This window comes from Neopelma chrysocephalum, unplaced genomic scaffold, assembly GCF_003984885.1.
Source record: "Neopelma chrysocephalum unplaced genomic scaffold, ASM398488v2 Primary Assembly neopelma1_63, whole genome shotgun sequence".
NCBI lineage: Eukaryota > Metazoa > Chordata > Aves > Passeriformes > Pipridae > Neopelma > Neopelma chrysocephalum.
Window position 1 is genome coordinate 13,645,247 of NW_020897720.1, and position 14,788 is coordinate 13,660,034.

A 14,788-nucleotide genomic window follows, 5' to 3' on the forward strand; every position below is an offset into this window, starting at 1 on the left:
GGGAATGGGTTCAGATTGAAAGGATAACTTTCGATTGGATATTAGGAAAAAATTCTTTGCTAAAAATCTTTTCGGGGAAAAATCCTTCCCTGTGAGGGTGGGGAGGCCCTGGCACAGGTTGCCCAGAGAAGCTGTGGGTGCCCCATCCCTGGAAGTGTCCAAGGCTGGGTTGGACAGGGCTTGGAGCAACCTGGGACAGTGGAAGGTGTCCCTGCCCATGGCAGGGGGGCCAGAACAAGATGATCTTTAAAGTCCCTTCCAACCCAAACCATCCTGTGATTCTGTAACCCCTCCCTTGCAGGGCTGAGCCCACACCGTGTACCCGGAGCCACCACCCAGGCTGGGTCTGGGGCTGCTGCTGGAGGTGTTCCCCTGTTGGTTTAAAGGAGTTCAGGTCATTAACCCACACACCCTGGAAAAAGGCAGGGAAAGCAAAGTACATGTGTAAAAGTAAAGATGGGTGTCAGCTTTATTACAGAAATAGGATTTTTTTGGTTGTTTTTTACTTAGGGACACTTTTCCAACTCTGTCCTTCCTTACAGCACACATTTTCTTGCTTGAATTTTTTTCTTTAAAGTCCAATTTGCATAAGCACTGATATTGAGGACATAATAGCCTAAAAATAGAAAACATGAGGTTTGCATATAGAAGGAAAATATTGAATTAGACCAGCTGATACAGAGCAAGCTTGAAAGCAAAAACACAAAAGGAATCCAAGGTGGTATGGACTAGTGAGGAAAAAGCTGCTCCTTTCCCCCTTGTCCTTATGCTTGAGTAAGGGCAAAGCAACATTTTCAACTTGAAAATGATTTTTTACTGTGAATTTAATCCTAACATAATACCCTTCCTGCCATACGTAAGACAAATCAAAATGGCAGGTTTTTTATAGTGATTCTAATTTATCAATGGAACACAACTGAACTCCTGAGAATCATAGTCAGGCTTTGCCACACCTAACTCCCAACAAACATAGTGTGCCAGAGCTTAGCCATTACAGAGAAGGCACATTTAATGTGCCTGCCAGTTTTGCTGCAAAATTCTTTTCAGTGGCTTGCATTTTTCTGATTTTTAATGCCAAATGTCTGTTTTCTGGAAAAAGCCTATCAAAAAATACATTGTTTTGCATCTATTAAAAAATCTTGGCCACATTAGAAAAGCCGCTTGCTAGGGAAGGAGCTGAAATTTAGCAAACAGGAAGATTTGCAAAACACGAGTCCTTCTGCACCCATGAAAACTTGGTGGGTATTTGTGCAGCTGAGACTTTGTGCACCTGGACTGCTCAGTAACACATAAAAATGCCAGTCCAGCCCCAGAACAAGCCCTGCTGTCTCACCATACAGAAATCTGAAATTATTAAGAGACAGAACCATCTCAAAGACTCTCTGAAGATGTCCAGCTTGTGCAGCTGATACCCCACCACTGCCAGTCTGTCAGCATGAATAAATCATAAACTGTCATCAGAAACCACACCAGGTGTGCATTGAGGGAACAGCCCTGCAGCTTCCACCCTTCCCTCCATGGCAGGGAACACAGCAGCCATGGAAGCAGTCAAGCTGAAAAGCTTGTGTTCTTCTATGATATCATTTGTGTGATTTAATAGCTAATACTTAAGGTTTCCTTAGAACCAAGAAAATAATCCATTTTGCTCAAGAATCACATCCAGGAACTGATTTTTAGACCAGGATGTAGCAGGCTGAAGCTGAACTCTGTTCTGAACATATCCAGTCACCCTGAAAGCCAAATATTTAGCATTATCAGAATCACCAACAAAAAAAGCCAAACAAACAAGCAAAACCCCAAACAAAACAAAAAACTCACACAAACAAACAAGGCATCAGATGTCCTTTTCAGGTAAAAGCAAAAAGTCTGCAAAATAACTGCAACTGCCATTTGGAATGTCCCAACCCCAGATGTATTTGGAAGTTCATGGAAGAGAAAAAGGGTGCTGGAAAACAAAGGGAGGATGCAGACCTGGGAGTTTGGATTGCAGCTTCTGGTAAGCAGGACTGTCTGTCTGCCCCGAAGTTATTGAGACACTTCAGTAAAGAGAAAAAAATAAAATTAAAAAAATTAAAAAGAGGCATTGAGTGGTATGCAGAGCACATCTTACCAACACAGATAAATTGGAATATTGTTGCCATACAGGGATAAGGACATTTTATTCATCACAGAATAATGACTAATGACCACCATCCCATGAAAAGTTTCGTTTCTGAGTACTTGCAAACTGATTTCCATGTGCAATAAAGGAAAAAAAAATGTTAGCAGCTTCCTATTTACCCATATATGGCTATAACTCCTTTCCTCCCCTCTTCCATTTGAGAAAGGACAAGAACAATTAAGTTACTGTTGCAGTGCTTTCAGTTCATTAAAAAATGAGCAACATTTCCTGACATCTTGTCATCCACAGAGGCTTTTTGCCTTCATGCAAATATATGTAACTTGCCTGTAACAAGCAGGTATCAGTCAACAGGGATCTTCAGCCAGAATTTATAAGATATTAAAAAAAAAAAACAACAGGGAAGAAATGGTTAGGTTTTAAAGTATTAACTTTATTAATAAATATACATCCATATGATGATGTAAATACAGATCATGAACACTACTCCATTCCCATACACATAATTGCACACGAGTAGCTCAAGTTCATGGACATAAAAACATACACAGTATCTAATCAGGCTTTTTACAGCAGAGGACAGGGTGCTGATAATACTAGTTATTTAACAGATTATTGTTTCCCCCAAAGTAAACCTGTGGAAAAGGAAATGATGAAAGATTAAAGTATCAGAAAGTGGTTCAAATTTTAGAATACAGATTTTTCTATTTGGAAAAAAAAAATCACAAGGAGAAAGGTCTAATCTCTACTAAAGTCATAAATATATTTAAGCAGTGTTAAAATATATGCATTAAAATAGAGAAGAATAAACTTCTTTTGTGGTCAGAAATGAAGTTTGCAGTTCCAAGTATTTATGATTGTTATCAGCTGTTTCAACTGTCAACTCTAAGGATAGTGTGAAACATTATTATACATATAACAAAGAACAGCAGAGTCACAGCTAATGAAACCATCACACAAATGACTTCACATTGCTCTGCCTTTTAAAGCTCTTCAAAAATGGGGGAGGGAGTTAATTCTCATCTGAATTACTCTGTGTTTTGTAGTTCCAGGTAATTCTTTTCACAGACACATCACTCTTCACTGACAATGCTTGGTCTTGTCCTGACTGAACTCTAAGATCCTTCAGAGAAAATGAAAATATATTCATTCAGAAGAGAGATCTTTAATGGCTCTAGTTATTTCGATTAGTTCAAACTAAATCCAAGATATAAAGAACATTGCTTTAATGACAAAGCTAAGTGCTGATTTCAAAAATACTATCTTTGATATCAAAGTCAGCTGCTTCTGATGGTATCTGACTTTTTTCTGCCAAAATATGGTGCTAGCATCTTGAATCTGTCCAGTGCAAGACTTTATAGTAGCAAAATTATTTGGTTTTAAAGTTTAAGTAAATTTAATCAGAAAATGAATAGTAGTTACTATATGTATATTAAACAGTGAACTTGTATAGCATCATTAAGGAATAATAGCAAGCTAATACATTTCATTTATGTATAAATAAGACGTTAGAAACTTGATAATTCAAAGAAATTATTAAAACCCAAACTTGACATGTCGGTCTTCTGAACAGTGTTAACACACAACAGTGATCCTAGCTTATGAATAGCTGAATTATGATATATGATATAAAATAAGCAATTTACCTTACAAGTAATGTTTTCAATACTATGGGGGGAAAAGGCCAGTTTTCCCATTGGTACTAATAAAGTTTAGGCATTAACATGCTGTTTCAGTGTTTCTCATGGAAAGAAAAGTGTTGAAAAAAGCACAATGTATTCTGCAGAGTACACACAGGAAGAGCAGGAGTATTTGAAAATTCCATTTCTAGTCACTTTGAATCTCTTATCCTCTTTTTCCTTCCCCTCACTGCAGGGCACCAGTAAACTCCAGTCAGATATAAAACAGAGCAGAATTAGGAAGTGCCCAGCAGTGCACTTCTGGTCTCCTTCCTAAATCTGGAGTGCCAAGCAGCCCATTACAGACTCTGAACACTTTTCTACTTGATGCTCATCATTTCACAACTGACAACATTAATTAGTTTTTACTGGGATTATATTCCATCTGATATAATTAATAAACACTGTAATGAACAGAAATTGCTTAGGTGATTTCATTATTTCATCAGCATACTTGAATACAAATTATACTAGCAGAACAGCAATACATCTGCATTATCTCCTGACACACAGCACAGCACCATTGAGTGGATGCACAAGTGAGGAACGGAGCAGGAGCCAACAGGATAAACAGGAGGAGGTAAGGAGTGGAGTTTCTCCAAGGGACAGTGGTGACATGCAACACGTTCCTTGCCAGCGAGGTGTGACACTCCTGCAGTGATACATTCAGCTGAAGAGGACTGCTTGCCCAGCTGAGTTCAGGAAAGAACTTAAAGCAGTCTTGAGTTGAAAAATCATCTGATTAAAAACAGCCACCACAACACAGATCCTGAGGGTGAATGAGCTCACGTTAGCATTTGCACGTGTCAGAAGTGACATCGTTCTGAGAGAGGCTGCTAAAGGTCAGACTGGAGAGTTTGCTGAGGAAGAGAAGGTACAACTGGATTTCAGAGCTTCACCATGAAGAAACTATTCCTTAGTAGCAGTTTAGCTGCCATTAGTTCATCTATGGACTAAGGAGCCATCCAGTATAAGTTGAGGTTCATTGTCTTAGTTGCCAGTGCATACACAGTTCCCCCAAAACCATTCAACACACCTATTGTAAAGTACAGCAAAAGTCCAGCTCAATATGTGTTAGGCATCACTGGAACACCTGAAGGCTTGCTGCTTTTTTCCTGATAAAAAAGGTATGAAACATGACATCTGTTTCTTAAATTGTCAACACTGAAATCAAGAGGTCTCATCAAAATGACAGCAGGCCAGAATAACATTTATGTTAACAAAAATTATCAGCATCATTACCCATTCAGCTCAATGAACTCAAATTTTTATGCTCCCCCAAATCTGCAAACTCCCCCCTCCCCAGATATTTCAAGCTACAAATTTATCACAAAGTCATTTGATATGTGAAATGACTTAAATGTAAATTTTCTTCCAGATTAAAAAAAAAAAGCTTTAATTTCAGTAAAATAAATTTAGGACCAAGAATATGCAACATTGAGGACTGATTTTTTTGAAGTCTAGATGAAAGTATTTTACACATTCGCACACTCTCTCACACTTAAAAAAAAAATTAAACACACCCAGTTGAAAAATGGAGCAGTTCTTTTGGGAGGAAGGAAGGTTTTAGTTTGAGTCAAGAAAGGTATTTATAGTTAACCAACAACATTTTTTTTCCAGCTTTCATGCATAGATGAATTACTCCGTATCTGGGGTGTAGCAGTGCAGTAAACTGCATCCTGTTTGCATCAGCTATACAGTTTGCCTTTATAAATCATGAAAATGGTGTCCTTTGGTAGATATATAAGCTTACATAACTTAAATATAAGTGTCAAACAACGAAATAATTGTATTTCCAGGAATATCTGGCAAAATTGAGTTTAAAAATTTGGCAACAGTGTCTATTTAAAAAGTTTAATTTGTAAACATTATAGGTTAATACTTTAAAAGCTATTAAACTGTCGCCATCTAAGCACAGGTTTTAAAGGCCAAAGCCAGCGTAAATAGGTATTTACAGATTTAAGAACTTACTGCTTAATATTAACCAAGTGCCTAACCAGAATGAACAGTACTTAATTTCTTATAAAATATTTCAAATCTCAAAGAATTATTTGTGGTTTGGTATATGTACTATTAGGCATTTCACAATTACACAGCAGTGACAGTGTAACTAAAAGAACAGCTCTCACCCAAAGGCAAATTAACTTGTCTTAGTAAGGCTGTGAAGCTGTAACACACTGTACAAATGCTCAGGTCTCTCTAGTATCTTCAAAAATATTTTTGGAGTATTAGTTGTAATTCACTTAATGCTACAACTCCAGAAACAAAAGCCACCTGAAATCACCTTAAAAAGAAAAGGCTGGGGTTTTTTCATTTAGTTTTTAAGTATCTATTTGAGGTCTGTAGAGGCTCCTGCAGAAGTGAAAAACGTAGCTCACTGCTTTATCAATTTTTCTTATCAAGTAAGAACTTAACTGCCTAAGTTGCTTATTTTGGGACAGGCCACATCATGATCCATCAGCCAGCTAATTCTGTCCTCCTTATTTCAAATACTTAATGCATCACCACATCGAGATTTGTGAGAAATTGGATGTAAAATTAGGGACATGGACATTACCTAAGTATCGACACCAAGGCATAATTCATCGCTTCAGACTTTCTAATCAATTATGATTTAAGCCCAACAAAAGCCCCTTTAAACCAAAGCCTTCTCAATGTGACTGTAAATGTTATGAACTGCACCCGTAGCTAGGGCATTATTTGAATAGAAGTAAAATCTAGAAACCCAGACTTAGACAAACATTACAACAAAACGCGAGAACCATGCCCAAAATCAGTGTAAAGCAGATTAGTAAGGAGTTACTAATTCCCTCCTTTCATTCATTAGGCTGTTTGATTTTGCTACTAGTTTCACCAGCAGCGTGTACTCCTCTGTTATGCACCATAGGGTAAGGAAAAGCTGCACTGCCACAAGTATAATTTAGATTTGCAAGCCGTGATAGAGCTTTAATGCTACCTGGAGGTCTGCCTGGGCTGACTTTGTATCCTGCTGCTTTAGTTGTACCCAAGGGTCTGCCTGGACTTGTCTTAAATCCGGCTGCTTTGGTGGTCCCCAGGGGTCGGCCTGTGCTGGTCCGGTACCCTGCTGATTTGGTGGTCCCTGAGGGCCTCCCACGTTTCCCGGAGCGGTTGAGGTTTTTCTTTTTCTTCAGTTCATCTTTTGTCTCTAAATTCCTGCCGCTCGTGGTCTGCAAGTGCGACTCGCTCAGGGCGTCCTGTCTCTGGCAGGCGATGGGTTTGTGGGCGACGGCGTGGCCGTACTTGCTCTGCTGGGTGGCGTAAAGGTCGAACTGATCCGCGGCTCTCACATTGTCTTCGTTAAGGCAAGAGCTCTTGCCGGTCCCACAGAAAGCTGGATTACTGCTGGCAACAGGGTGCATCATTTTCTACCAAAAATAAGAGAGAAAAACATGTATCAATATATAATAATATTTTTATTATCATCATAATCAGCGTTGCACAAGCGAGAATCTTTCAGTAGCTACCCCTGTTTCTCAAAATTAGTCCAAACTATTTTGTCTATTTTTAGTATTGATGCCAGTAAATTACTTTTTAAATTGAGTTTTAGTAAGCTTTTGCTTGAGGTTTTGCACAGCAACCTTTAAACGTGGTTAAAAAGGACAGTTTAAACCATGTATTATTCAGATAGGTATAATCAGAGAAGAAGTAAGTGGGAAAAAAACCAAACCAACAAGAGCATTTCAGCACCAAGATATACAATATTTGCTCACCCACCGCGATTTCAAAACCTTTCCAACCAAATCTCATCTAAATTTTACTTGTTCTAGTTCTAAGATTAACCTGTGACTCAGCCAAGGAGAGATAAAGTATCACACTTTTGTTTTACTAAATATAGGGTCCTAAAGATTTTTATGTTTGTTTAACTGAAGCAAAATAATAAAGTGCTAATCAGTTCTGTAATCTCATGTCACAATCAGTGTCAGAGAAAGAAACAGGTAAGGCATTCAGCAAGGCAATGGTGCCATAATTGGGAAAGCAGAGGGATGAAATGAATCTGTAACGAAGCAGAAGGTGCTGGATTGCAAAAATGCCACTGCTGTCCTAGTGAGGAGAGCACGTACAAACTGCTGGTAATGCCAACACTGAAGTAACAACTCTGGGAAATAAAATTATGTTTTCACCCATTCAATTATATTGGTTCTACAACTTAAATAAGTTGCAAATACTCAGCTTAAGATAGCAATATTTATCCATGCTGAAGACAAGATTAAGCCAATAAATATCTGGCCCATCACAGTATTTCTGTGCCCTACAGCCACACTTAGGACACCAAATACTTCTTCCCATGGTAAATTTCTCTAGTAGACAAAGTCTGGAACATTTATTACAGTTTCTCTGCAACAGCTCTGGAATATCACCTACAACAACACCATTTACACTCTACCATTGATTACTGAATTTATTTGGCAGTTATGAATGTCTCCTCCCAGCCAGAGAGAAAGCACACAGCAGAGACAGTCTATTTACCCTGGAGTAAATCCCCGTGCTCTTTTCTCCTGATTGCAAAGGATACATTCCCTGTTGGAACACTCAATCTACCCTGGCTTGTCAAATGCACATTACAGCACGCATTACTCTTGTGCAAACATATGAATATATGTCAAATAGTGAAATTATGATAATAATATAGTTTAAATATTAGATGTTCTAGCAGAGATAATCCAAGTGCTACAATGCTGGTGTGTTGCACAGGGTACAAGTAGAGCAAAGTGAAACCACTGTTACTGCAGGTGTTAACTAGCAAACAAACAACTAAGAATAATTTGCAAGCCTGTGCTTAGCAAAGGACAAAGGAAATAAGCTCAGGTCAAGAGACCAGACAGATTTTTCCATGCAGCAATAAAAAGGAAGCTTAAGGTTTTCCACAATTAGCAGTCCAAAAAATGTTACGTTTCCTTAACCCCACTAGAAAAGGGCCTGCAATAGCACAAAAAATACCGGAGATTTTTCATGATATGTAATTGCAAACATGAGGGTTCTAATAAGGTCCTTCTGCTGCGGAGACAGTGAAGCCCAGCAGCCCTGAAAGGCTGTTCAGCTGTTGGTTGGTACTCCAGAGACACTTGGAGTGGTGGAGCAGCATTCTTGTCTCAGGACTCATTTTAAACACAGGAATACTGGCTTTGGCCCCAAAAAGCTGCTCAAGCTCGACTGCCACAAAGAAGCATCAGTTCAGCTGCCCAGTATCCAAGGAACACACCAGAGCTGGGAGAAGGCACTGAATAGAGCAGGGGCCCCTGGTATTTCTCATGAGACCAACCACTGCTCAGACTCGTTCCTGTCTATGTTACATTCTTATTCTCTGCTTTTTCTCCCCATTCCACTCAGGGGGTGGGGGGGTGATTTTTCCGACAGATAGCATCAATCTTTCCAGGGGAGAACCATCCCAGGTACTCCAAGACAGTGAATACATTCTGCTGTAACTGCCAAACGCTGGAGCTCCATCACCACAAGCATGTGTTTTGTGTCTGCTGTAATACCACTGAGAGCTCTCAATGGACTCTAACTTCACACACAAGACCTGGCTGACGCTGGTTCACCTTCCATCTGGCAACAACCAGTATCACTGGAATGGATGAACGAAGAAAGATGTACAAATCAGTAACTGTTTAAAACTTCTTACAAGAGGAAGCTTAAACAAACCCAAATCTTGATGGAAAGCTGCCAATGGGATTTTTTTTTAATGCTTTCCCCCCTCCCAACACCATTTTTCATCAAACCATGAAAATTTCAAGTAGTAGCCAAGGTTTCTATTCTGTGTTTTTTGATTTAAGACTTTTTTTTTTTGAAAAGTTTTGAAAAGGAAATCTGTAATTGAGCTTAATTACCCTAACATGGCCATCTCCAGCACAGCTTTACTTCATTCACATTACAGCAGGGAATAAAAGAATGCAGTGAGTCTATCTGTAGAGTGGAAGCAGGTTTCTTGGCAGGGAGATATACAGTATAAAGGAGAATTGGTATAAAATGCAAAGCTATGCCAATTTAAAAATCACACTCTAGCTAAATTGTATAGCCAAACACACACAACTTTGTGTGCAAGCATTCTTGAATAAAACCCACCAGAAAAGTTTCCAACAAAATAGAACTTGCTTGTTTTAAAACCTGTAAATAGACACATAAAAATATTTGCGACAGTTTACTTAAATCAGTTTTTAAACTGATTCAACTGACTCTCTGAATAAACAAATAGTTAAGATGAGGCACTGCAAGAAGGATATTTAGTCGTATTTCAAAATGAATCTTACTGGAAAGTGTCTGCAGAGGATTTTCTGTATGGATCTTTTTCTGTCTGGTAATTTATATCTACAGCAATGCTAGGAAAGGGAGGAGACACTGGATAAGCTGGCTTTGGGAAAAGACAGGCAGCACTAGAGCTTCCCATGCAACAAAGCACAGAAGTTAGAAAGAAAGGGGACCATCCAGGTGGGACTCAAAGCTTTGCTGCAGGGGGATGTCTGGACACGGCAATGACCCCTCCCTGTACCCTAAATGCAGGTTAATATACCATACAGCTTGAGCTTACAGCTGCTAAGGCTCCCAGGACTGATATGGCCCATTGCTCTCCAGGCTTGAAACCCTGCAGAAAATCCCCATTCATGGCTTGTTCACTACACAAAATTTTTAAGATCAAAGCTACTCAAATGACATTACATAAAATTCCATTACACAAAATTACGTTACACAACCCTCTCAGGTTGCAACGTGATGCTGTCTTTGGCTTTCCAACATCATGCCCTTTGTCTTCTTCATGGGCAGAATTCAGCTGCCAGCATAGACAAGGTGAAACCTTTGATGAGCAGAGAAGCTCTCAAGCCCCCCAGAACAGGCACTTGCTGAGGAGCTGTTTTATACTGAGACCTGGACCTGTGACCCATTGTTTGCACTGAGCAGAATAATCAGTTCCAACATAAGCAGCACAACTGCTCTGCTCTCACCCAGCCCAGCCTGTGCTCTGTGGCCTGGTGAGCTCCAGAACAGGCCTGACTCAGCAAGTGCTTCTGACCTCTGATAAAACACACGAGAATCAGAGCAAAATGGAACAAAACTGGAAGTACATCTACATGACAGCTTTCCAAATGATGAACACCAGGAAAGGTAAACTCCTCTTGCCAACAGGACAATTTTGCTTTTAATGCATGTAAACCCCACTGGTTTTTCAGAGGTTTTCAGCACTGAGCTTGCAATAGTTTCAGCAGGGTCGGTGCAGCTGCAGGAGGCTGTAGCAGTACATTTTCATCACCATCCAACACACACAAAGTATGTGACAGCTACAGAACGACACGAGTAGCTACAAGTATCATTTGTGCACAGTTCTCTGAAGGCCTGGAGCGAGCACAGGCCGGGCTCTGTTCGGGATCTCCCATAAAGGGCTCTCTGTGCCCCATTCCTCAGCACAGGGGCTGCAGGCCCTGGGGAGCTGCAAAGGGCTCCACTGCTTTGCAGGGGGGTTTGAGCAGCAGCAGCAAGAATATCATCCCTTTCAAGACTGCAACAGAGATATGGTATCAGTTCTGTTCTTCCCTCGTAGGACAGCATGTGTGAGAAATCCTTTCATCACTCACTGAAAAGAATGAATTTATCAATTTAAATGTTTTTCAAGTGTCCCCTTTATTGTCAGCTCCTTTTCTACACGTTAACTAAAGTAGGGCCTTACCTAATTTTTAAAACCCTCTAACTGCTTGCTTTCACGAAGCTGCACCTTACTTTGAGCATTCCTCTAAATATAAATATTTTTAAAATACTAAGTATGAAATTTTATCAGTGGCACAACATATACTAACACCTGAACCTACAACTGAAATCCAATCTACTTGTGAAGCATGATAACCAGTTTCTCCACACTGTGCTTATGAAGCCCTTTCTGAAGTTGGTGTATAGTATGATTTTTCTCACCATCTGACACTAGGTAAAATATATTAAAAACTGTCAAAATATAAGAAATAATCTCTTTACAGGAGTGACTTGCTAGAGCTACTATGTGACAACATGCGACTGCAGATTGAGGAATCAACACAGTTCTGGAAACAGTTTCTATCTCAATTACTCTTAGTGCAAAAACACTAAGAAATTAAGAGTTCCCCAAGCAATACAAGAAGTTACAAGTATGGTCCTTCCCCCTGCAACCCAGGGTAATTTTCTTATGTGAAGTTAAGGGAAGAGTTATTTGGAGCTGGAACACCCACCCCCTTCAAATTCCTCTTCCCCAGTCATGCCAGGCAGAGGGGGAGCCTTCCCCCTCACCAATCTGTGATTCCTGCTCCTCACCAGAGCTGCAATCCTGGGTGCTCCTCTCTGCCCCCAGGAATTCGAGGGTTTTGACTCAGACACCCTTGGAGAAACAATTCTCTCCAGAGCCTAAGCACCAGCTTTGTCATACAGACAGAGCTCAGCTGCTCTCACAAAGAGGTGGTGTTGGCAAGCACCAGCAAGGCTGAGTGTCAAGCAAACTGAACTTTTAGGGTTCATTCATGATTTGATTGCAAAACCAGGCAAACAAGTAATCGTTAGGCTTTCTAACCCTAAAAAACAAATAAGTCATATCCAAGGGCAGAGTTTCACTCGATGCTAACATCAGCAAGGACGTCAGCTGACTTCTTCCCACCCTAAAACTAAGATTATATATGATGATGAGGAACAGGACACTTAAAAGGGTTAAGACAGCTTCACAAAAATTAAGGAAGATGGTATCAATGATTTAATTACCTGTGCACCTCCAGTTACACTGACACAACTGAGAGTTTGGTTTCATAATCAATAGAAACCACTCTGAATCCACACTTTCTGAACGGGACAATCTTGCCCTTTCCTCTGCTCCCACATTCCCATTCCTTGTGCCAACACCAACTATTTTGCAAGAGCAGGGCAAATCAACACCAGGGATCTGATCCAGGTGAAAACTAATCCAACAAGAAAGCAAAAGCAACAGTTTGTGGGCAAGAAAGGTACAGAAATGCACATTTCCATTAGCACAGAGACAGACTGAGGTCCCAGGTCAGCCTAAGCCACATTACCCAATGGTTGTCACTGACCCATTCCCTGGTCCCTGTTACTCAAAAAAAAAATATCCAAACCAGGCCTCAAAACCATGGTCTTAATGGACTTAGAAATCCTGGATGGCAGCGCAGGGAATGAGGGTTGGGGAAAAACCCCACAGCTGGGGATGGAGCAGCGCAGCCACCAGGCCAGACAGACTGGCTGTGGAGAGTACAGTGAAACTGCTCCCTGATTATTCTGTGGTTCTGTAATTACCAAACTTCAAGGCAAAGCAAATATGCATATGAATGATGGAGCAGGTAGAGGTGGATCTTTATGAAGGATTATTAGTATTTGTGAATTGTCCATTCACCTCAAGGAGCTATTCCCAAGCAAACTAGAGCAGCCCTTGCTATAGCCTAGAACAAGGGCTTTGAGGAGCTGGAGATGCTTATTCATCTCTGTGGGTGTTCTCGCCCACCCGCTCCTCTCCCCAGGGAACAGACCTTGCTGCAGTCTAGAACAATAGCTCGGAGAGGTAAGAGGTGCTCCTTCATCTCAGTGGGTGTTCTCACCTACCCTCTCCTCTTTCCCCAGCCTGCTCCCACAAAAGGGTTCAGAAGCTTAAGAGATGGATCCAGCTCCTCCTCCCTGATGTGCTTTTTCACGGTGTTTCTCTGTGACAGGACTGGTACAAAACGCTCTGGACACTGGTGCACACCCCTCAACAGTGCAAAGGGCTCTGGACACCTGTCCACACACCCAAAAACACAGCCAGTGCAGCACGTTTTTGTGACACTGCAGAAGGACAAAATCCACTTGTTGAATCTGTTCAACAATGGTCAAAGGACAAACACGCACAGCTCGTTTTTTTTAAGGTTACATCTAAAACCTGAAGAGTATGGATAAAGACACACATGCACACACACACAAAAAAAGTTGTAACAGAAATCGTGGTACCTGAAGACTGAAATAGAAATAAGCAATAATTTAATAAATATATTAACTGAGTGCTCCTCCTACTTTTTCATTTTACAAAAATAAAAACCACATGGGTCAAAATAACTGTTACTCTCTTTAGAGAGATATCCAGAGAGAACTACACGCAAATTAAAGGTGCAACTATTCAGAAAATTAATTGCCCCAGAAAGACTATGCACAAACAAGGCTGTACTAAACTATCTGTAACTACCCACAAGAATACACAGCACTGCCACGCGTTATGTGAGAACGCAAAGAGGCACAGCAGGAACACAGCGAGGCTCTCCAGGTACCCCGAACTGCAGGTGAGCCAAGGCATCCGCTACTCGGGCACGCCAGGAAATACATCCATGGGCTGCACGAACACATCCAGACCCCACACACTAGTGGGAATATGCTCCAAGTGAAAAGCCCTGCACACACACCCCCCATCCCCACGGCCGGGGCTGTGGGTGCCGAGGGCAGCGAACAATCCCCGGGCGCAGCTGGAGAGCGGCAGGAGGGCCCGGCCGCACCTGGAGCGGCCGCGGGCCGGCCCAGGGGACAAAGGGGCGGCTCAGCTCCCCCGGCCCGGCCGCCGCGGGGGCACCGCCCGGGGGTCGCGGCCCGCGCGAGGGGCACGGGCAGGGCCCGGCCCTCGGCCCGGGCGGCGATGGCGCAGCTCCCCTCGCACAGCTCCCCTCACGGAGCTCCCCTGGCGCGGCCCCGCGGGGCCGGGCACCGCACCCCGGGGCGAGGGTAGCGCGGGATCCCCCTGAGCGGCGCAGAGGGCGCGGAGCGGGGCTTTCCTTTCCTCTCCTCTCTTCTCCTCCCCGCTCCGCTCCGCTCCGCTCCCCTCCCCTCCCCCGCCGGCCGCGGCTCCATCTTGCCCGCCCGCCGCCTCCCCACCGCGCGGAGCAGGGTCCGGGGCGCTCGGGCCCGGCCCGCACCTACCTGCGGGGGCTCGGGGCGGCGGCGGGCGGGCGGCGCGGCCGCCTCCCCACACCGCGCCGGGCGCTGCAGGGAGGGGGCG

At 42.3% G+C, this 14,788-nt stretch overlaps 1 protein-coding gene across 4 annotated transcripts in view; it reads right to left on the reverse strand.

The window, feature by feature from the left end:
- Window positions 1-2,531: 2,531 nt before the first annotated feature.
- The window catches only part of CUNH5orf24 (chromosome unknown C5orf24 homolog), a 22,861-nt gene continuing 10,604 nt past the window's right edge, over window positions 2,532-14,788 (reverse strand). The window contains exons 1-3 of one of the 4 annotated variants that reach the window (XM_027682319.1): window positions 14,710-14,781; window positions 6,755-7,184; window positions 2,532-4,913 (exon numbers count right to left, since the gene is read on the reverse strand). In XM_027682319.1, coding sequence (XP_027538120.1) covers window positions 4,873-4,913; window positions 6,755-7,181 — 468 coding nt within the window. In that variant the 5' untranslated portion in view covers window positions 7,182-7,184; window positions 14,710-14,781 and the 3' untranslated portion in view covers window positions 2,532-4,872. Of the gene's footprint in view, window positions 7,185-10,883; window positions 10,905-14,709; window positions 14,782-14,788 lie in introns of those variants that run through there. The other 3 variants (XM_027682315.1, XM_027682318.1, XM_027682317.1) reach the window with 3 other exon arrangements.